Source organism: Babylonia areolata, chromosome 13, assembly GCF_041734735.1.
Source record: "Babylonia areolata isolate BAREFJ2019XMU chromosome 13, ASM4173473v1, whole genome shotgun sequence".
Taxonomy (NCBI): domain Eukaryota; kingdom Metazoa; phylum Mollusca; class Gastropoda; order Neogastropoda; family Buccinidae; genus Babylonia; species Babylonia areolata.
The window spans coordinates 9393964-9417875 of record NC_134888.1 but is presented as its reverse complement, the minus strand read 5'-3'; the positions used below and the strand labels follow the sequence as shown (position 1 = coordinate 9417875).

At 43.5% G+C, this 23912-nt stretch overlaps 3 protein-coding genes across 10 annotated transcripts in view; 2 read left to right on the top strand and 1 right to left on the bottom strand.

Annotated features, from left to right (window-relative positions):
* The first annotated feature begins 657 nt into the window (after window positions 1-657).
* LOC143289336 (uncharacterized) lies at window positions 658-4514 on the top strand. Its single transcript, XM_076598336.1, has 5 exons — window positions 658-798; window positions 1311-1406; window positions 1807-2183; window positions 3532-3807; window positions 4504-4514. Exons 3-5 carry the CDS (start codon window positions 1820-1822, stop codon window positions 4512-4514), a joined length of 651 nt encoding a protein of 216 aa, XP_076454451.1. The 5' UTR covers window positions 658-798; window positions 1311-1406; window positions 1807-1819.
* On the top strand, window positions 2744-9546 carry LOC143288828 (uncharacterized). The gene is made up of 3 exons (XM_076597474.1): window positions 2744-3022; window positions 7543-7671; window positions 9069-9546. The coding sequence occupies exons 2-3, from the start codon at window positions 7593-7595 to the stop codon at window positions 9323-9325; spliced, it is 336 nt and encodes a 111-aa protein (XP_076453589.1). The 5' UTR covers window positions 2744-3022; window positions 7543-7592; the 3' UTR covers window positions 9326-9546.
* A 1906-nt stretch (window positions 9547-11452) lies between these two features.
* LOC143289044 (dedicator of cytokinesis protein 9-like) overlaps window positions 11453-23912 on the bottom strand; it is a 141925-nt gene continuing 129465 nt past the window's right edge. For all 8 annotated transcript variants that reach the window (XM_076597843.1, XM_076597837.1, XM_076597839.1 and 5 more), the window contains one exon: window positions 11453-20708. In XM_076597843.1, the coding sequence (XP_076453958.1) occupies window positions 20683-20708 (26 nt within the window). In that variant the 3' untranslated portion in view covers window positions 11453-20682. The remainder of the gene's footprint in view (window positions 20709-23912) is intronic.

The following is a 23912-nucleotide window of genomic DNA, read 5'->3' as shown; positions in this document are numbered from 1 at the left end:
TCCACCCTTAACCCAGCAGACGCTGTTACCGAGATTCGAACCCGGGACCCTTAGATTGAAAGTCCAATGCCTTTTAACCTCTCGGCTATTGCGCCCGTCATGTGCACATCAACGACACACGCCCTGCAGTAACACCATGAGACACTGCTGCTTGTTGGCAAACAGTCAAGTCCAGTCAGTTGAAATCTCACCATTGAGTCTGGGTCAACAGCACGTAATTTCTATTAGTTAGTTAGTTATTTTCACGGTTTTGTTTTGTTGTTGTTTTTTGGGGGGGAGAGGGGGTTCCGGGGGGCGGTGGGGGGGGGGGATGTTCAACCATGATTCACATGCCCATGCAACTCTCCCTTCCTTCCTGACAAAAAACAAAACAAAACTAAAACACCTGTTTTTAAGAAACCACCCTTTAGTCAATACTGTCCATCTGTTCTGAACCAATCAGCGGCCAGAGTTCAGACTCCAACGTGCTGTCACTGAGTTGTCAGTCAGTGTGCATCAGGACTGGAGGTTTCAGTTTCAGTTTCAGTAGCTCAAGGAGGCGTCACTGCGTTCGGACAAAACCATATACGCTACACCACATCTGCCAAGCAGATGCCTGACCAGCAGCGTTACCCAACGCGCTTAGTCAGGCCTTGAGGGGACTGGAGGACGAGTTGTAATCACGTGATGGTGGGCCTGGGGGGACACTGGCTGGCTGTGATGTGGACCACAGAACAACGTTCCGTTCCGGGGTCTGTTGGAACCAGTCTGCTCCGCTGTCCAGCCGTGCCTACAGACTGTTCAGAACTGGTTTTGAATGTGAGTAATATTTTGACTTTGTGGATAAAAAGTGTTCAAAGACTGCTTGATAAAATTACGGCTTAGTTTACTCCCAATAAATGGACCATTTTTCAGAACATTCAAATGTAATTCGAATTCGAATAACGCATGTAAACGTTGTAACGTGGTCGAAGATGAAAATCATTTTATAAACAGTTGTGACCTCACAATAACTTAGGGCAAAAACATCTGAACTCTGAAGGTCAATCGTATGTTCACTTGCTGAAGAATGGTTCAATTTACAGTATTCATAAACTCTGTGTTTATATATCTAATGCCTTGAAGATACGACAGGAATTCGTTGACAGCAGTGAAGAAATTTAGAATTAATTTGCAATGCACAAGAATCACTTTTGTTCTACAGGTTTAAGTTAGTATGCATTTTACATTGAGTTGTCCCTACGTGATCACCATATTGTGTACTTTTGACCTCTTTCTAGGGGCCGGAGGCCGGAGATTTAAAGTTTTTTTCTTGTTCTTGTTCTTTCCAGCCGTGCGCTTTGAGGAAAAGGTGGCCATTGAAACGTGCCTGAGGTTTTAGTTTTCCTTCAAGTTTTTCTCCAAGTTTGGTTCTGCTGCGTGGACTGGTAAATATCCATAGCCTTAAATGCTGTAAGATGTAAATGTTAACAGTTCACAAACTGTATCATGAACATGATTATTTCGGCGAAGATTATGACAGGATCGCTTACGTAGAAACACATTTTTACGAATACATCATCGTGGTTTAATGGTTAAGTTGGAATAAATGTTGTATTAATGGTAATATATTCAATATTTTGTCATTGAATCATTGTTTTGGTGTGATTTACCTTTTTATAAAACATTGAATGAATGAATGAAATGATTAATTCATTGATTTATCTTTGTATAAACGTTTAAAGAATGAATGAATGAATTGATGTATTTATTGATGTATTGATTGATTGATTGATTGATTAGCATATCAAACTATTTCCCTCAATTATTGCCCATCGTCATTTCGAGGTCCCAGAAGAGAATGTTTCACGGGAAGAAACAAAAAATGAACCAGCCAACCAGAGATCTGCTGTGGCTGGCCATAGCTCTGACATGGGGCCACGTGACTGAGGCTGCATCACCTCAGCCAATCAGAAACACCATCTTCAAGAGGCTGCCTGTGGATGACGTCATGTGGAGGGACGACGTGCTGTGGCAGAGGCCGGCATGGTCCAGGGTTGAATGCGGCCTGACGTGTTTGCGTGATGCTCGGTGCGTCCTGTACTCCGTCAGCCCGGGGACTGGCGGGGCGGCGGGCACCTGTCGGACTCACAGCAAGCGGCTACCTCCGGCAGCGAGGCGGGAGGTGGTGAGCGGAGCCCGCACCTTCTCTCCCGTCACCACAGGTAGGCATGGAAAGGAGTCCCGAAACGTTTTAGTTTGTTGTGAAGGACTGCGACTCCCAAACTAGGAGGCAAGAGTGCACTCATAGCTCTTCGTGCGGCAGCCTTTGGGAAGCATCCCAACGCTGACTTAAAGCCCTCTTGGCCGAGACAGTGAGGATGCAACTTAGGCAAGGCACTCTCCATCATAATGATATTCTAGCACAGATAGTTTGGATAAAAGTTGCCTCCTCTGCTGTTCTGATGGTCATAGTCGGACACGACTATCATACATATATACATACATAGTTTGTTGGTTGACTGGAAAAAAAGAAAAGAATAAAAAGGCCTGTGTGAACTGTAATTACCAGACATTTTCAGTTTGCCATTGATTCGTTTTCGATGCAGTCAGACTTAGATTTTTATTTCTCTTTATTTATTTATTTATTTGTGTGTGTGTGTGTGTGTGTGTGTGTGTGTGTGTGTGTGTGTGTGTGTGTGTTTCATTTTACGACATCACACACGATGAAGTCAGCAGAAGAGTCCAGCAAGCAACTGGGCCTCATGATGATCTACTGACCACTGTAAAGAAAAGGAAACTGAAATGGTAGGGCCACGTCTGGCGTTCATCAGGACTGGCCATGACCTTCCTGCAGGGAACAGTGCAGGGAGCAAGGAGAAGAGGCCGGCAGAAGAAAGAGATGGGACAACGTCTCACAGTGGACAGGTCTAAACCTGAGTGAGACAGTCACAAGGACAAATATCGGCGAGGGATGGAGGAGGCTGGTTGCCAAATGTGTGCTGCCTACACGGTCTACAAGACAACGGGACAGACAGTTTCATTTTATAACCAGTTGTCCAAAGTATGCCAATATAAGAAATGCATTTATGTCTAAAATGTATACTAGTAAGATAATGTTACTTCTTTTTTTAAATTCTTGTTCTGCACTTGCTTTCCACAGATCTATCTTCATAATCATAATTCTATTATTTGACGTTTTTTGGGGGGTTATTTGCATTCCGTGTAATGTTGGCTTTTTGTGCCGTTGCTTGTCATCCTCCATGTCCTAAATGGGACCAACACAGTGAAACTTGAACTCTCTCTCTCTCTCTCTCTCTCTCTCTCTCGGGGGGCGCTTTGCACGTGCGTACGAAGAGGACGTGTGTGTCACAAGGTGGTAAATTTTTCGGTAGATTCTGAGGATACGCTGGCTGCTGGGTATCTAAAGTTTGCCACCAACTTGATATATCACCATGCCTTCAGGACCGCTGGACTTCAGACCAAGATGCGGCGCTTTTCTGCCAGTATTTCTTCGTTTCATGTGGAAAAGGACAGTGTTCAAGAGAAAAATGTGGGTCTCCATTTTGACAGTTCGCTCTCGCCCAGCCGGTGTTCTGCTTGGTATGACCCTCGTGTATTTGTTCTGGGGGGCGAATTTGTTCCAGCGTCGTGGAGACTTTGACCTGCTTCTACGCTGCAGGGATATAGAATCCAACCCTGGACCCAACCCCGACCAAGGCTCTTCTGGTTCCACTGGCAGCATGCGTCAGACCCGGCCCTCCTCGTCTCACCCATCTCGCTCGGCAAAAGAACCATCTCTGGCTGACGTCATGGCAACGATTCAGGACATGAACACTGGTGTGAACAGTAAGATGGATGATATGTACAAAAGTATGAACAGTAAGTTAGATGATGTGAAGCAAGAAGTATCTGGTGTACGCCAGGAATGCAGTGCTCTACACGAACTTGTGGGTGGGCTTAGAGAAGAGGTGAGTGAGCTGCGTCAGAAAAACGACCATCTTGAACAAAGAAACAGTGACTTATATACTAAAGTTAATGACTTAGAAAAGAGGTGTGACGATCTTGAGAACAGGTCCAGACGAAACAATCTCATTTTCTATGGTATGCCGAAAAGAGAAGGTGAAACAAACGCGGACTGTGAGGCACGGCTTCAGGATATGTTCACAGACACTCTTGAGCTGTCAGACACTGTAGAGTTTGACTATGTGCACCGACTGAACTCTGAGACAGACTGTCCCATAATTGCTTGCTGTTCATCTTATAAGCAGAAAATCAGTGTGCTAAAGGCTAAACAAAAACTGAGGGGTACTCATGTGTTCGTGGGGGAGGATTTTTCACAAAGGGTTCGGGAGATGAGGAAGCCGAATTCTCACCTGAAAAAGGCCAGAAGCGAAGGCAAACAAGTACGCATGGTTTTTGACCATCTCTTCATGGATGGGAGAAAGTATGGTTTATATGTACATGACGCACTAAAAGAAATAAGAAATGGATCTGACCGGTTTTGAGAACGTGATGTTTGTTTTTGGGTGGGACACTTTTCAGTTGAACCCTAAAGAAAAGCATACACCGGTCTGTTCTCCAGTTCGCGCAGCAGTATTAGGGTCACGCCATGTAGAGCACGGGAAAAATCAGAGAACGCGGGTTTGGGCTTGGTTCAATTCGATGTAAACACAAATATGCCAGTCCGTGTGAGTTTACACTTGTCCGGTTTAAAGTAAAAACGATGATGATGATGGTGGTGATGGTGATGGTGGTGGTGGTGGTGATGATGATGTTAATTCTTTTGTAAATACATCTGTTCTATCCTTTGCACATTAAGATATATATTCTGTGAATACATTGAGATCGATTTCTTTTCTATCTTGGAATGTTAATGGTTTACGTTCAAAGTTCATATTCAGTGATTTCTTGACTTGTGTTTTGTCCTTTGATTTTGTTTGCCTTGTTGAAATATTTGAAGACTGTAATTTTGATATGTTTACTGGTTTTACTGTATATTGCAAATCTGCTGCAAGTTCACTAGACAAGGGGGGAAATCAGGAGGTATTGTATGTTTGATAAGGAATCAGTTTTGTCCCTTTGTTAGGAAATTAGATGCTGGATATGAAAATATATGTGCATTTATCATTAATAAATGTTTATTTGGGAGCCCCAAAGATGCCCTTTATGTTTGTATTTATCTAGCACTAGAAGGTTCCCCTTTCTATATCCACTTTAACTATGATCATGGTATAGCATACTCGAAGATTGTTTGTCAAACTCGAGGAGAAGTTCTGATTGCACTTAGAAAAACAAAGAAACGTAAAGCTGCAGAGCCTGATGATATTGGAGAATTGTTGAAAACAGAGTGTGAACAAATTGTAGATTTTCTGGTAAAATTCTTAAATGCTTTATTTGAAAAGGGTGTTTTTCCTATACAAGAAAGGTGATATTAATAATATGAATAATTATAGAGGTATTTCACTATCTGTCAGTAAGGTGTTTAGTTCAATAATTAATTGTAGACTTCAGGAATATGTAGAATAAAATAACACGACAAGTTTAAAGCGGGGTTTAAAAGAGGTATTCAACAATCGATCATATGTTTAGTCTTTTAGCTTTCATTCAAAATCAATTTTCTTTTAATCGTAAACTTTATGTAGCATTCATTGATTTTGAGAAGGCATTCGATTCTATCAACAGAAATTTACTATGGCCTATCTTAATTAAAAGTGGGATAACTGGCAAGCTCTGTAAATGTCTGAAGAGCATGTACGATATAGTTAAAACGAAAATAAGGTGTGGCAATAAACTTACTGCTTATATTTGCAGGGAGATGTATGGAGCCCTATATTGTTTTCATTATTAATAAACGAATTGGCGTTAGATGTAATCGATAAAGGGAGACATGGTGCTAGATTTACTGTGGATTTTATGGAATTATTCATTTTGCTGCTGGCTGATGATGTTGTTTTGCTCTCAGAGACAGTCGTAGGTTTGCAGACGCAGCTAAATGATTTGAGAAATTCAGCAAATGATTTGCAGTTAAAAATTAACAGGGATAAAAGTAGTGTAACTGTTTGCAGGAAGGGGGGTTATTTAGCACTGAGGGAAAGATGGGGGTGTGATGGTATTGCTATGCCTGTTGCTAAATCTTATAAATATCTAGGGATTATAATTTCTACTCGTTTGAGTTTTGTAGCTGGCTGCAGAGATGTGTCTAGTAAAGCAAAGTATCATTGACTAAATATTATGAAAAAATTGTTCATATTGAATAATAATTCTCTAGAGCTTTTTACCAGAGTGATGCCCAGATTCAGCCCATGGTACAGTATGGGTCAGAGTTATGGGGTTTGGATAAGAATGCTGTTGTGCATTGTGAATCTATACATTTATTTGGACGTAAAAGGTTTTTGGGTATTGATATGAAAACACCAAACGATTTAGTATATGGGGAAACAAATAGACATCCAGTTTATATAAACTCTGCAATCAGTTGTATTCGTTATTGGCTAAAGCTACTGAAAATGAGTGCAGATCGACTGCCAAGAAAATCGTATAACATGTTATATGACTTAGACTTTAGAGGCCAAAGAAACTGGGTTTCAAATGTACGAATATGTATTTGTGAGCTCGGGTTTGGGTATGCTTGGTATTTCCAAAATGTAGATTTAGGTCATGTATTTTTGTAAACTCTTCGCCAGCGCATGATCGATTGTAGATGGCAGAATTGGGAAAACCGTATTCAGTCTAGTGAAAGGTTTGGTATATACAGGGGTTATGTTTCTACTCATTCAGTGAAGAATTATCTCTGGTTTAATATGGATAGACATCTCAGATTCATTTTGGCAAGATTTAGACTTGGTATATCGGAAATAAACACCCACAGGTACCGCGATAAAAATGTACACAGTTCTGATCTCTTGTGTCCATTGTGTAAAGAGTCGATAGAAGATAAAGTACACTTTGTTTTGAAATGCCCCGTTTTGTGTGTTCTTCGTGAAAAATTTATTCCAAAGAAATATTATATATATCCATGTTCATTTCGATTTAATCTGCTGATGGCATCTACAGGTGACGGACTTATACGCAATTTGGCTCTATATTTATATAAATCTTTTCACTTAAGACATATAATTATGTCGTAATTAATTGTTATAGTTCTGGTGACATATGCATTAATGTTGTTATCGCCCCTTGTTCATATGGGGCTATGGCCTTAATGAATAAACCATCTGAATCTGAATCTGAATTTCTCTCTGTCTCTGTCTCTGTCTCTCTCTCTGTCTGTCTCTCTGTGTGTCAAAGTATATACTGGATAATTTATCATCTGGAAAAAATAATCATTTGGAAAAAAAAAAGATGGCTGCTTTCCTGTGTTTGGTTACTTGCTGTCTAGTTTTCTGTAAGACTTGACAATCCCGATGTTATTCTATCATCCTTTGTTTTGGAAAGAAAACCGGAAAGTTCCTGCCCTCAGTATTTGTGTATGTCTGTAAATCCCTAGTTGCTTCCTCGATTCCCATCTCAGAATGAATCCAGGTTAACAGAAAGAGTGTTTATGACTAACTGAATATTGTCAACAATTTTTTTTCCCTGTAGATGACTGGTTTAACAAAGTCTGCAACTCGGACCATGACTGCACAGAGTACATGACTACCTGTTTCGCCGGCAAGTGTCTGTGTGGCGGTGGATTCTTCTATGATGTCAACCTCAACGGCTGTGTCAGCAGTGAGTAAACTGAGCGAGTGTGTGAGCAAAGAGCAGACATAACGTACTGATGTGGGAGGCTTCCTTCCGCTTGTGTTGAAGGGGCTGTGAGCAGCAGAGCTGGCCCACGTGAAGAGAGGAACCAAGGAGGTGGGACTGACACGCCTCGCCAGAGAAGACGAACACTAAGTGCACATACATTTTACATAGGCGTAGATGCTGTTCATAGTTGAACGATTCCCACTGAGGGCTTGGGGATTTAGTTTTCAGTTTGTTTTCTCAAGGAGGCATCACTGCATTTGGACAAATCCATATACGCTACACCACAATTGATGGGCAGATACCTGACCAGCAGCATAACCCAACGCTTGAGTGCATGCTTATATATTTGTGTACTTATCACAGTGGATTTCTTGATTTTTGCCAGAGGACAACACTTTCGTTGCCATGGGTTCTTTTTCAGTGCGCCAAGTGCGTGCTGCAGACCAGACCTAGGTTTACCATCTCATCCGAAAGAACAGACGCTCATTTTGATTTTCCAGTCAAACTTGGGGGAAAGGGCAAGAGCGGGAATGGAACCCACACCGTCATAGACTCCCTGTGTTGGCAGCTGTGCTACCTTCTTCCTGGAGTGAACAATATACTGTCGGAAGGCCTCTATGAGAGTTCAAATTGATTGAATGTCTGTTCAGAAGATGGCAGAGAAGCAGTGTTGAACACGCCACCAACAGTGCTGGGGAATCTGGTGGACAGTTCTTCAGCGCGGAGCCCCTGTGACTCTTTGTAGGGATAAGGGCGATGAAAAAGAAGGTTGTTCGTGCATGAAGCTGATTATATCCTGTGTGAACAATGGGAAGAATGTATCTTGTGCGAGCAGTTAGCAGGTTCAATAATGTGTGTCTTCTTCTTCTTCCTTTATACAACCAACATCATTATATTGATGGTTCTGTTGTAGTTTGGGGAGGTTGCTGAGGATTGCGCTGTTGTGAGGATTGGGAAAAAAAAAAAAATTTGCGACCTGGCCAGCCAGTGTACGTTCAGCGTGCACTGACATGATGCCTAGCCTCTGCATCAGCTGTGAGCGGGGGAAGGGGGGGGGGGTGCGGGGGAAGGGGGGGGGTGCGGGGAGGAGGGGGGGGGGGGGGCGTGAGGTGATTTTGGGGTGTATGGGTGGTTAGGAGGAGGGGGGGAATGTGTGTGTGTGTGTGTGTGTGTGTATGTGTGTGTGTGTGTGTGTGTATGTGTGTGTGTGTGTGTGTATGTGTGTGTGTGTGTGTGTGTGAGTCAGGGATGGGGAGGAGGCTGGAGATTAAGCTGTCATACGTACTTGTGCGCACGTGTGATTTATGGCTGTGCATGTATGCCATGAACGTGTGAGCGTGTACGTTTCCCTCAAAGTAAAGCCATCTGTGTTACAGCGTGCACACGGGGCCTGGGTGACAGCTACGTAGCGTACCGAGGCATCCTCCTGAATGAGACTAACCCATGGATCGTTGCTGCCAATGGCTCCATGTCCAGCTGTACACCCCTCTGCAACGCTAACCCCAGGTGTACCGGCTTTAACTTCGGGCCTGGCTGGCGCTTGTGCTACTTCAAGTATAGCACCCCTCAAGACTACCCTGTGATACGGCTTTCCTCCTCTGATCCTACCTTCTACCAGAGAATGTGCGCGTGAACTGACTTTCCAAAGAGCTGGTAGCCGGATCACAAGTGTCCAGCAATGAAGAAGAAAAAACAGTGCAGTGAATTTTGTTCCTTTAAGTAGAGCAAGACTTTGGATTTATATATGTTCCTCACCGTTTAACCTCTTCTTGCAGTTTTCAGTTTAGAGATTTATTAAACATTGTCAAGTCTTGGGAGACTGAAAACTTGATCTCTTGTTCTCGTTTCGCTCAATTATTGTCTTGTGAAGGGCGTGCACTGAGAGTTAACCTTCTTCACGTTGTGAAGGGAGTGCGCTGAGAGCTAACCTTCTTCACGTTGTGGAGGGCGTGCACTGAGAGCTTACCTTCTTCACGTTGTGGAGGGCTGTGGAGGGCGTGCGCTGAGAGCTAACCTTCACGTTGTGGAGGGCGTGCGCTGAGAGCTTACCTTCTTCACGTTGTGGAGGGCGTGCACTGAGAGCTTACCTTCTTCACGTTGTGGAGGGCGTGCACTGAGAGCTTACCTTCTTCACGTTGTGGAGGGCGTGCACTGAGAGCTTACCTTCTTCACGTTGTGGAGGGCTGTGGAGGGCGTGCACTGAGAGCTTACCTTCACGTTGTGGAGGGCGTGCACTGAGAGCTTACCTTCTTCACGTTGTGGAGGGCGTGCACTGAGAGCTTACCTTCTTCACGTTGTGGAGGGCGTGCACTGAGAGCTTACCTTCTTCACGTTGTGGAGGGCGTGCACTGAGAGCTTACCTTCTTCACGTTGTGGAGGGCGTGCACTGAGAGCTAACCTTCTTCACGTTGTGAAGGGCATGTGCTGAGAGCTAACCTTCTTCACGTTGTGGAGGGCTGTGGAAGGCGTGCGCTGAGAGCTAACCTTCTTCACGTTGTGGAGGGCGTGCACTGAGAGCTAACCTTCTTCACGTTGTGCAGGGCGTGCGCTGAGAGCTAATCTTCACGTTGTGGAGGGCGTGCACTGAGAGCTAACCTTCTTCATATCTGGCCAGTGGTCAGCCTGTCCAGGGATCAGGTTGTGGTATTCTATGCACACGCTTTTACACTCAAGGGGGCTCTGAATATATCCTACATGGTATGGTGAGGAGGTGGGGTAGGTATGGTGAGGAGGTGGGGTAGGTATGGTGAGGAGAAAGGATAGGTATGGTGAGGAGGTGGGGTGGGTATGGTGAGGAGAAGGGATAGGTATGGTGAGGAGGTGGGGTGGGTATGGTGAGGAGGTGGGTATGGTGAGGAGGTGGGGTGGGTATGGTGAGGGTGGGGTGGGTATGGTGAGGAGGTGGGTGGGTATGGTGAGGTGGTGGGTGGTATGGTGAGGTGGTGGGGTGGGTATGGTGAGGAGGTGGGGTGGGATGGTTATTGAGGGGTGGGGTGGGTATGGTGAGGAGGTGGGGTGGGCATATTTGAGGGGTGGGGTGGGTTATGGTGAGGAGGTGGGGTGGGTATGGTGAGGTGGTGGGGTGGGTATGGTGAGGGGTGGGGTGGGTATATTTGATGGGGTGGGGTGGGTGTGGTGAGGAGGTGGGGGTGGGTATATTTGAGGGGTGGGGTGGGTATGGTGAGGAGGTGGGGTGGGTATATTTGAGGGGTGGGGTGGGTATGGTGAGGAGGTGGGGTGGGTATATTTGAGGGGTGGGTGGGTATGGTGAGGAGGTGGGGTGGGTATATTTGAGGGGTGGGGGGTGGGTATATTTGAGGGGTGGGGTAGGGATTGGTGTAGTATGCACCCTCCTTTTATGTGTTTTGAATGGACTGTTTCTTTAAGCCATGCTGGTGGCAGTTCCTGCTGAATGGTGTGTGGAGTTTTCTGCCACACGATGTGAACAGTTCTGTTTCATGATACCATGCCTTCACTGAAATATACTGACAGTTATTCACTCACTTATTTCTGCACAGATAGGAAGTGTGTCTGGTACTATAGCTACACCCTTCTGGTTTACTTTTGAAAGTGGACTGTGATGTACAGTGTGGTGTAGTGTGTGTGCAAGCATCATTTTTACCCCAACAACTTCACACATCCTTCTAACTACACAGACACAAATTCACACATCCTTCTCACTACACACACACAAATTCACACATCCTTCTAACCAACACACACATATCCACAGACTCACAAATGAGCTCAAAATAAAACCTATTGCATCATCAGTTTATTTAATTGCAGGGTTCCAAGGTTGAAAATGACAGCCTAAAAATATCATTGGTACATACTTTAAAAAACACGCACAAAAAACAAGTGATGCACATACATGATTATTACACAAGAATGTTAGAAGCGTTTCTTTGCCTAGCAGTAGCTCTCACCCATACATCTTTCCACCATGACGCTCCCCAAACAAACCCACTGAAAGGCAACCAGACCTTTTTCACACATCAGTCACATACATGTCAAACAAAGAAAGTTGGCTGAAACCGATTTGTTCATTCATGGAAGATGTTATTTGAAATGGTTGGAGAAAAAAAAAGGATCTGTTTAAGTTGTTCATTTGGATGTTACAACAGCTGAGCAGAATCTTTTCCTTTTCAAATCATCATAAATACTGTTGTACAGTTCATTCTGATACACTGCATCACCATCCTGATTGGGAACTGGAACTGGCTGAATTAAAACGAAAACCTCATTTAAATGGTATCATTTTTAGACCAGTTATCTAAAATCAACCTTTTTTGTTCAAAACTATGTTATGTATATCACAGATCTTTTTACAGTAATGAATGACACTGAATCAACACATTTAAACATACAATAAAAACAACAACAGTATAACAGTAATGCTCACAATACTGTGTACAATAAAAAGTGTCATTATTTGGTGATTTTCAACAGACTTTATGTGCATTTTAAAAAGAAAGACATATAATAAAGAAAAATATTCAATTTTTTGTTATCCATTCTTGACTAAATATGAAGGTATCATGAAGATAGTTATACAGATGAACAAAAAGATAATTTCCCAGCTTATTGCTGAATAATAATAATAATGAAAAAAAAAACAACTATTAAAACTATTTCAGTTTTACTAGTTGTAATTATGGACTCAATTATTTTGCATAAACAGATCACCTCTTCATTTACATAATATTTGAAATGATCACATTTACTATCACTCAGTTTATCTCCCTTAAAAATGTAATTCATGTAACAAAAAACACGAAACTGTAAACCATGACCTATGAACATATTGCTGACCTTTTTGTTTTGTTTTTCTAATGAGACAAATGGAAATACAAAAATGAAATGTCAGACATGAATCTAAATCAATGCCAAATGTGAGGTAATAAGTTCCATTTCAGAAAAAAAAAGAAGAAAAAAAATGAATGCCAGTTTTCCCAAGAAGTTCCATTTGAAGCTGAAGTCAGAAGTGGCCGAGAGACTCTGGGTGGGGGTAGGAGGTAGGAAGGGCTTGGAGGGGCGGGGGGGTGGGGATGAGGACAGAGAGAGAGGAGAGAAGAACACAGTGTGGCCTACAAGAGACAGGACAACCACTCCTGCTGCACACTTCCTCCATGCCTGTGTCTCAAGACATTCATCCAGTAATGAAACCGAAGGAACAACATAAAAATATGTGTCACTTATTAAAAAAAATAGCCACACAACAAATTTGTGATGTTCAAGATGACCACAGAAGCTGTAAACAATCAGAATAATGTACTATTTAATATAAAACATGGAAAAACAGAACGACTGGAAAAGGAAAAAGAGAAATTGAAAGAGAAAGCCAGAGACAGACAGACAGAGCAAGCACAAACACATACACACACATACCACTAATTTGACACTCATAGCCGGTAACACACCAGATTCGGGCACATTCAAAGAGAACCACAGTCATACAGCTGTCTTTGCTCCTCAGCTCAGTGCAACACAACAAAAAGCAAAAGCGCATCAACCTACATGTGTCGTCCTGATTATGCCTAACACAGCAACACAACACCGTGCACTGCCCATGGCCAACACTAATGGAATGCACATGCAATGTCTATTGCTAACACTGGCAACGACAAAATGGTAACTGAAGTGATTCAAGCACAGATCAACCCAGCAGAAGCACACATCAACCAAATACTTCTGCTGATCACATACATTATCGACAGACATTAAGTACACAAAAGCCTTCACAGAAGCAAAGATTTCTGTATTGTGAACCACAGAGCAGGAAGAAAAAGTAACTCCTCCATAACCACAACACTTAAAACAGTAGACAAACCACAGTAAAAGATCTGACCACAGGAACTGAAAAAACAAACAAACAAAAAACAAACAAACAAACAAAAAAACAAGACAAATACCACAACAGCACCAACAAGAAAAAGTATTTGATCAAAAACAGACTGGCGCCGATCTAAAGCAGCCTAAAAACAAACAACAAAAAGTCAAACCCCTCCAACCCCCCCTTCCCCCCTAACAACAACCACCACCCAAAACTTGATGGTAACACCAAACAGATGATCTTCCATTTCCAGCTATCACAGACATGTAGGATATCCATAACCAGCATCATCAGTGTAGAGTGATGCAGCTTACTGACTGCCAACTGTTATGGGTTTGATTTTTGTTTTATCCCCCCCCCCCCCCCCCCCCCCCACTTCCTCCCCGTCCATATTTGCCAAGAACATTTTGTTTCAAGCGGTTTAGCTGCTGTACACATACAATCTCAAGTGTTTAAGCATAGAGACTGCCCAGCAATTATTCTCACCCTTGTCTTTGCAAAGAATACCATTTTCGTCTCAACTTTCCAAGTCTTGCTGGACCTTAGGTTAACAAGACTCATTCGACACCAACATGGACCTTTGTCTTACGAGACTCACTGAACATTAACATGGACCATAGATTAACAAGACGTATTCAACACCAATATGGACCTTTGACTAACAACCTATTTAACGCTAACATGGACCTTAGATTAACAAGACCTATTCAATGCTAACATGGACCTTAGATTAAAAAGACCTATTCAATGCTAACATGGACCTTAGATTAACAAGACCTATTCAATGCTAACATGGACTTTAGATTAACAAGACCTATTCAATGCTAACATGGACCTTAGATTAACAAGACCTATTCAATGCCAGCACGGACCATAGATTAACAAGACCTATTCAACAACCACATGGACCTTAGATTAACAAGACCTATTCAACAACCACATGGACCGTAGACGAACAAGACTCATTAACACCAACATTATATTCTTACTGAACAATAGTGGGGACATAACTGCATGGACCCCGAGTACAGGAGTGCCACCTTGTTCCAGACATTGCAACAACAGCAATTAACTTCATCCCACCCACCCCAGCTGCTCAAAAACAACAAAAAAGAAAAGAAAAGAAATATAAACCAAATCACAGATGCATGACATCAAATAAAAGAAAACGCTACTTATGAAGTTGTAGGGCAAATCCTAAAACAGCAACAACACATATGCACAGCACAGGTTGGCATGACCTATGTGGACAAAGCAAAAGCTAGCTGCAGCACAAGAGTATAACCCAGCACATGGCCAGCAAGCGGGATCTTGGCACAAACACCATCACTGCTGCATTCTGCAGCAGCTGTTGAGTCACTGAGCAGCTTCACTGGCTGAAGGTGTTGTAGACTGCGGTTTGTTGAGACATTTGTCAACTCAGCTTTTTTATTTGTCGTAGTTATGTATTGTGCCACACCAATGCTGCTTTTGTTCACTTTGCTACATGTGGTCATCACCAACACTCCCTACATCTGAGCAATGCTTCAACATCATAGAAAGTGTTGACAGACACCACTGTGCCTCAGCTGTGTTTGAGCACCTATGTTTGAGTAAAAAATAAAAAATAAGAATTAAATCAAATTTCTGAAAAAATCAAACTTTGTGACCATGCACATATGATTATAGAAGGGGCACAAATCTTGTTCTGTACAATGTTTCTCAGGATGATGAAGCAAAGATGGACCTTGCTTAATATTCTGTATTTTGCTTTCATATTGTTATCATTATTACGTCTTTTTTTTCTCTTTTTTTTTTGCCACAGTTATGGCTTGAATTCATGTTCGACTCTTCACGACCTATCACAATTATCAGACGTTAATGTCAATCCTAAAAATGACAAGCTTTTAACAGTGATGATAATAATGATCATCTGAGATGCAGGCATTGTGTCAGGAAACGACAAAACCTAAGACATGCCAAGTTCTTCCAGCCAGCCCTCCTGCAGAGGAAAGATGATGTATGACAGACCCACAGAGACACAGACACGACCGGTTTTTAACACGCATCACCAACACTTTTGCTTTTTGTCTTTCTGTTTTGCCTTTTACAATAAAGCTGGTCCTTCACCTGCAGCTGAGAAAAAGTGCAAATTTCACAGAATACACTCAATCAACAATGCAACAGATATGATAGATGCCAAAGACACTTCTGAATCAACAGGAAAGAATGGAAGACATCTGTCCTGGCAACACCCCCCTCCTTCCCCACCCTCAGGGATGAAAAGAAAGTATGGGCAGGGAAAAACATTGTTTTCGTATCAACTGAAACATCCATGTGTGGGGGTGGGGGGCCTGGGCGGGGGGGTTAAGTAAGTATGCAAGGAATACATTGAATGAGCCATCCATGATGCTTGTAATAATGCAGCTGATCTGAAGGACAACTCGGCTTTACTCAAGACACAGCATCAAACCATTCAAGCAGACTTTGTGAGGGAAACGTTTCCAGCCTACGAGGCAAGTTGTATTGCTCCACTGGAACAAACACTGTGATGGTGTTCACACTGAGAGGAGCAAAAGGCATCTCAGGTGCAACAGGACAAGAGAAGGCAAATCGGAAAAGGCCTTTGGAACAAGGGCAGAGAGAGAGAGAGAGAGAGAGAGAGAGGAGCAAGGATTTGATTGTTGTCAGTGTCTGTGAACAAATATTACAGTGCAATACCTACAAAAAATACATGGCAGCATAAAAAACGAGAATCAAACCACCACATCAACAAATCATTTCCACATACACAGCTGCATTCCGCTTTAAGATCTGTTATTACAAATATTCCATCAAGCTCACACATACATGAAAAAAAACAATAACAACAACACATACTTTACAGAAAAAACAACTAGAAATATGCAAAAGCAGTCACCTCATTATCATGAAATGAAGGAAATCCTTTGCCTGGCTATGGGTCATCCTGGCAATGATGTTTCCATTCTAAGGGCTTCACGTTCAACAAATAGGTTCAAACAGTTTATTTTGCCATCACAAGCAAACATCACATTCACAGCTGTCATCTTGGCACATTTTGTATGACTCTCACACGGTATGACGCAGTCTGCAATGGCAAGCGCGACACTGATAACACAACTACTGGTAGTGCTATGATCCATGTGACAATCAGTATTAACTAACAGACATGTACCATCAATTTTACTGCCAGAAAAAAAGAGAGAACCCCCCTCCCCTGCCCCCCCCCCCCCCCCCAAAAAAAAAAAACACACCACACCACAGCAGTCATCCTGGTGTTCTTTGTTCACCTGCAGATTCCATCCAAACAGTATGCAAGTGAAAACAGTGCATCTTTCAAGACACATCATGAAGAAGAAGTGCACTAAATGCATTTAAAAACAAGTCATAATGCAGAATAAAAAGACAGGAAAGTGAGCAGAATGGAAAAAGTGAGCAGAATGGATGGAAAGTGAGCAGAATGGATAGAAAGTGAGCAGAATGGAGAAAGTGAGCAGAATGGATAGAAAGTGAGCAGAATGGATAGAAAGTGAGCAGAATGGATAAAGTGAGCAGAATGGATAGAAAGTGAGCAGAATGGATAGAAAGGCAGAATGAACAGAAAGTGAGCAGAATGGATAGAAAGTGAGCAGAACGGATGGAAAGGCAGAATGGATAGAAAGTGAGCAGAAAGAACAGAAAGTGAGCAGAATGGATAGAAAGTGAGCAGAATGGATAGAAAGGCAGAATGGATAGAAAGTGAGCAGAATGAACAGAAAGTGAGCAGAATGGATAGAAAGTGAGCAGAATGGATAGAAAGGCAGAATGGATAGAAAGGCAGAATGGATAGAAAGGCAGAATGGATAGAAAGTGAGCAGAATGGATGGAAAGTGAGCAGAATGGATAGAAAGGCAGAATGGATAGAAAGTGAGCAGAATGGATGGAAAGTGAGCAGAATGGATAGAACGTGAGCAGAATGGATAGAAAGTGAGCAGAATGGATAGAAAGTGACCAGAATGAGCAGAATGGATAGAAAGTGAGCAGAATGGATAGAAAGTGAACAGAATGACAGTGAGCAGAATGAATAGAAAGTGAGCAGAATGAACAGAAAGTGAGCAGAATGAACAGAAAGTGAGCAGAATGGATAGAAAGTGAGCAGAATGACAGTGAGCAGAATGGATAGAAAGTGAGCAGAATGAACAGAAAGTGAGCAGAATGGATAGAAAGTGAGCAGAATGAATAAAAAGTGAGCAGAATGAACAGAAAGGGAGCAGAATGGATAGAAAGTGAGCAGAATGGATAGAAAGTAAGCAGAATGAACAGAAAGTGAGCAGAATGGATAGAAAGGGAGCAGAATGGATAGAAAATAAGCAGAATGGATTGAAAGTGAGCAGAATGACATAACAGATAGAAAGCGAGCAGAATGGATGGAAAGTGAGCAGAATGCATAAAGTGAGCAGAATGGATAGAAAGTGAGCAGAATGGATAGAAAATAAGCAGAATGGATTGAAAGTAAGCAGAATGGATATAAAGTGAGCAGAATGGAAAATGAGAAGAATAAATGGAAAGTGAGCAGAATGGATGGAAAGTGAGCAGAATGGCAGAAAGGAAAGAAAGTGAGCAAAGAAAGTGAGCAGAATGGAAAGAAAGTGAGCAAAGAAAGTGAGCAGAACGGAAAGAAAGTGAGCAAAGAAAGTGAGCAGAATGGAAAGAAAGTGAGCAGAATGGCAGAAAGGAAAGAAAGTGAGCAGAATGGAAAGAAAGTGAGCAGAATGGCAGAAAGGAAAGAAAGTGAGCAGAATGGAAAGAAAGTGAGCAGAATGGAAAGAAAGTGAGCAGAAAGGAAGGAAGACAGACAATTGAGCAATGTGGCTACAGCTGTCTTCTCTCTTCACGGCCAGCTGACAACACCACACAAAACATGTTCCATTCACTGACAACACCACACAAAACATGTTCCATTCACTGACAACACCACACAAAACATGTTCCATTCACTGACAACACCACATAAAACATGTTCCATTCACTGACAACACCACACAAAACATGTTCCATTCACTGACAACACCACACAAAACATGTTCCATTCTCAGTCTGTTCATCTATGTGTGTTGGCGGTACAATCCGGGTCACTTTTCACTCAATTTGTTCTTTTCAATTGCTGCTTTATCAATTCAAATCGACACGGACACAGGGGAAGGGGGAGCAGTTGTTGTTTTTTTTTAGACACCTCTGTCAGAAACACAAATGTCCATACTTGTGTAACTGTTTTGAATGAAATCAGTAATTATGCTGACAACACCTAAACTCATGAGATAGGCACAAATTGTCCAATCTGCAGCCTTGATGTTCTTGTTAATGTAGCAATTATGCTGACTCCTGTTTTAAAAGTGTGATTAAACGAGTCGCGCCTTCAGCACAGAACGCTCTGTCCTGCAGAAAGACAAGCTCTGAAACTGACCAGGTTCACTGAACAGGGTTTGGGGCAGCGTCTAACGTCCTCATGCCTCCTTGGTCAAAAGTCAACAGAAAATGCTAAACAATGCTTGTACATGATGCTCAATCTTCCAGCATCTGCTAACCCCAACCCCAACCCCTCCCGCCCTCCCACACCCACAGGATAAGGACAGTGTTCATGAGGAACTTTCCTGGTCACACCACAACCACACGCTTCACTCTCCACACATCCACCTTTCCATTTCCCTCCCTTGTTCTTTTTCTCTCTCTGAAAGAACCCTCCGTCACTCACAGACTACCTCACTGTACATGAACTTGCTTTTTTCCCTCCTGTTTCTTTTTCAGTTTCTAGAACACCACACACACTGGATTGTGATGTTCTGATACACACAGTGGATCGTAATGTTCTGATACACACACTGGATCGTGATGTTCTGATACACACAGTGGATCGTAATGTTCTGATACACACAGTGGATCGTAATGTTCTGATACACACAGTGGATCGTAATGTTCTGATACACACAGTGGATTGTAATGTTCTGATACACACAGTGGATTGTAATGTTCTGATACACACACTGGATCTGGATGCCCTGATTTCTCTGTACACACACCAAACACAATGTCAGCAGTGGGAACGGGGTTAGGGGTAGGGGGTGGGGAAGATCTGTTGAAGAGGGACTGCACCTGTCCACAGTGCTGGATCATTCTACAGCCAGCCAGCTCCACAGAGGGTCACCATCATGGATCCTGCCAAAAACATCCGCATCGCAAGGCAATTCTTGTTGGGCAGATGTACAAACATTTTGCCCAAACAGTGCCCCTAACTCACCTCCCTACAGCAGTCTGTACACAAGTCACCCACACACCTGCAGGTCACTCAGGTGTTTTCTTCCCAGTCAGCACACCCACACACTGTCACTGACAATGGAGCAGATGGTGATCATGCTGAAAGCCTGTGACATAATCGTGCAGATGAGTTCAGATCTGTACAGTTCAGCCAGGGTGCAGCTGCACTGCCAGGGTGTGACTGCACAGCTCATAGCATGGTTTCTGTGCATCCTCCATCTGTGAATGTCGCCTGTGTCACATTCTGGCATCGCAGATCCATTGAAAACTGGCCATGTCCTTGCAAACACTCAAACTGGCAATATTCTCGTAAGGATTAAAATCACATGAACTAAGTTCTTCTAAGCGTCAAGTGAAATGGTCAAATTCTTGCACATTTGTATCCACAGAAAACTGGTGAAGCTTTTGCAGGTGTCCGTGGAGCCAGCCAATGTTTCCTCATTTTTACTTGATTTTATCTCTTTTTCATTTAGCAAACATCCAAAGCAACTGATTGTGCTGTTGTAGGTCATTCCCACCAATCAGCACCAGTCACACCTGCATCCATCAGTTCACAGCTCACACACACACACACACACACACACACAAATGCTTTGGCAGCAGTGACAGGACACCAGAGGGCGTGACACACACTCCGACCACCAAACGGATCCTCGTCGAACAACTGTTTCCCGGAGGGACCCGAATTCCCCAACACCCTGAGCCACACACAGTGACGTCACGGGGGGTGGAGGGTGGGGGGATGAGGTGCGGGTGAAGTGAAGGTGAGGCTGTGACCCTTGACCCCAGAGGAGCGGGGTCACGCACTGCTGGTTCCGGCGGAGGTGAGGAGGGTGAGGGAGTGGCTGAGGGAGTGACGGTGGTTACTGAGCCACTCGGGGACCACCATCTGCAACAACATCACCTTGCTGCCATGACTGTGACACACAACACACATCACTGTCATGACTGACACACAACACAACTCACTGCCATGACTGACATACAACACAACTCACTGCCATGACTGTGACACACAACGCACCTCACTGCCATGATTGACACACAGCACAACTCACTGCCATGACTGTGACACACAACGCACCTCACTGTCATGACTGACACACAACACAACTCACTGCCATGACTGTGACACACAACACACCTCACTGTCATGACTGACACACAACACAACTCACTGCCATGACTGTGACACACAACGCACCTCACTGTCATGATCGACACACAACACAACTCACTGCCATGACTGTGACACACAACGCACCTCACTGTCATGACTGACACACAACACAACTCACTGCCATGACTGTGACACACAACGCACCTCACTGTCATGAATGTGACCCACAACACACCTCAATGTCATGAATGTGACCCACAACACACCTCACTGTCATGAATGTGATCCACAACACACCTCACTGTCATGACTGACACACAACGCACCTCACTGTCATGAATGTGACCCACAACACAACTCACTGCCATGACTGTGACACACAACGCACCTCACTGTCATGACTGACCCACAACACACCTCACTGCCATGAATATGACCCACAACACACCTTGCTGTCATGACTGACACACAACACACCTCGCTGTCATGACTGTGACACACAACACACCTCGCTTTCATGACTGTGACACACAACACACCTCGCTGTCATGACTGTGACACACAACACACCTCCCTGTCATGACTGTGACACACAACACATCTCGCTGTCATGACTGTGACACACAACAAACCTCGCTGTCAGGACACACTACACACATCGCTGCCATGACTGTGACACACTACACACCTTGCTGCCATGACTGTGACACACAACAAACCTCGCTGTCAGGACACACTACACACATCGCTGCCATGACTGTGACACACTACACACCTTGCTGCCATGACTGTGACACACAACAAACCTTGCTGTCATGACTGTGACACACAACAAACCTCGCTGTCAGGACACACTACACACATCGCTGCCATGACTGTGACACACTACACACCTTGCTGCCATGACTGTGACACACAACACACCTTGCTGCCATGACTGTGACACACAACAAACCTCGCTGTCAGGACACACTACACACATCGCTGCCATGACTGTGACACACTACACACATCGCTGCCATGACTGTGACACACAACACACCTTGCTGCCATGACTGTGACACACAACAAACCTCGCTGTCATGACATATTACACACTTTTCTGTCATGACTGTGACACACAACACACCTCGCTGTCAGGACACACAACACACCTCGCTGTCATGACACACAACACACCTCACTGCCATGACTGTGACACACAACACACCTCACTGCCATGACTGTGACACACAACATACGTCTAGACACACCACACATCTAGACACACAACATGTCAATACAAACCACACATCTATACATACCACATATCTTTACACACCACACATCTATATATACCACCTATCTTTACAAACCACACATCTATACACGCCACATATCTTCACACACCACACATCTATACACATCTATACATACCACATATCTTTACACACCACACATCTATACACATGTCTATACAAATCTATACACGCCACACTTCTATACACACACCACATATCTATACACACCAAACACCATGCATCTATATACACTACACAACACACACTGCCATGCACTGATGACAGAGACACATGTGTTACATCTATATACATCACACACGACCATGGACTGCTGACCCACACACACACACATATCTATACAAACCACGCATTACACAATGCCATAGACTGCTCTCTCACACACACACACACACAAACACACACACCATGCATCTCTATACACTACATAGGGGAACAAACCCAAAGAGGGAAAAGGAGAAGTGAGCCCCATCAACTTTTGCTGTCTTAAACCCATCCAGTCCTCTTGGAAATGTAATGTCAAGTACTGGGCTTGCTTGCATAAGCAATCTTTGCAGCCTTATTTTTGTTTTGCATCAAGATTTTTCTGCGCTGATTCCACAGGCCAGGGATAGTTTCTTAACGCTAAGCGAACATAGCATGGCTAAGATGGCTCATGCCCCCAGCCCAGGAAGCTCAGTCTGCAGACCGCTCTCAGCCATTACACGTTCACGGGAATTTCAAAACCACATGCACTGTCGTGACTTGGAATGCACCAGTAAACCTTTGCGGAACATGACCGTGCACAGACATCAGCATTCCTGAACAACAGGAAGCAGAGATGTTTACAGGGCAAAAAGTCAGTCATGCAAGTAAGAAATCTTGTTGACATGCCACTTCTTTGAGAACATCTTTTCACTGTTGTGATCATTTATAAGCACACACACACACACACAAAACACAAGCAAAAGGCAAACCAACCGACCCTGTGTTCACACCCAGTCTACACTTTGGAAGAACTGATGCAAGCAACAGCCCTGCTATTTACCACCACTTTCTGGGCAGTGGTCATCACTTCCTTAGTCACACTATCTTTAATATTGACATCACAAACTTTCTGGGCAGTGGGCATCACTTCCTTAGTCACACTATCTTTAATATTGACATCACAAACTTTCCGGGCACTGGGCATCACTTCCTTAGTCACATTATCTTTAATATTGACATCACAAACTTACACTTGGTTACACTTTGCCCGCATCAATTTTTCCCTGAAATAAATTCTGACTAAATCGGATTCTCTATCTATCTCTCCCTCCCTCTCTCTCTCTCTCTCTCACATTCACATGTGTTGTTGTGGTGATGTGTTTTTCCCCCACCCAGTCCGTAGTAATTCATTTGTTAACATGTTAAAAACCAGACAGTTTCAAGTTCATCTAAAACATGCAAGTGAACAGGCCTGACAGGAGAGCAGAAGAAAAACACCCCTGACCACCCTTCCCACACAGCACAGGCAGTGGACATCAACATGGAGCAGGGAGGGGTGAGGGGAAAGGAGAAAAGAAAGGAGAAACTGCAGACAGCTGTGCATATGTAAACTGAGTCAGGAACACACGGTGCATATGTAAACTGAGTCAGTAGAAACAGGATACAAATTACTTTGGTTATTATATCGGAGTCCACAACCACCAAGACA

Coding starts and splice junctions, on each gene's coding strand:
- LOC143289336 (XM_076598336.1), top strand. CDS start 1,820: ATGTTTCACGGGAAGAAACAAAAAATGAACCAGCCAACCAGAGATCTG. Junction 2,184..3,531: donor CTTCTCTCCCGTCACCACAG/GTAGGCATGGAA, acceptor CCATTTTGACAG/TTCGCTCTCGCCCAGCCGGT.
- LOC143288828 (XM_076597474.1), top strand. CDS start 7,593: ATGACTACCTGTTTCGCCGGCAAGTGTCTGTGTGGCGGTGGATTCTTC. Junction 7,672..9,068: donor CCTCAACGGCTGTGTCAGCA/GTGAGTAAACTG, acceptor TCTGTGTTACAG/CGTGCACACGGGGCCTGGGT.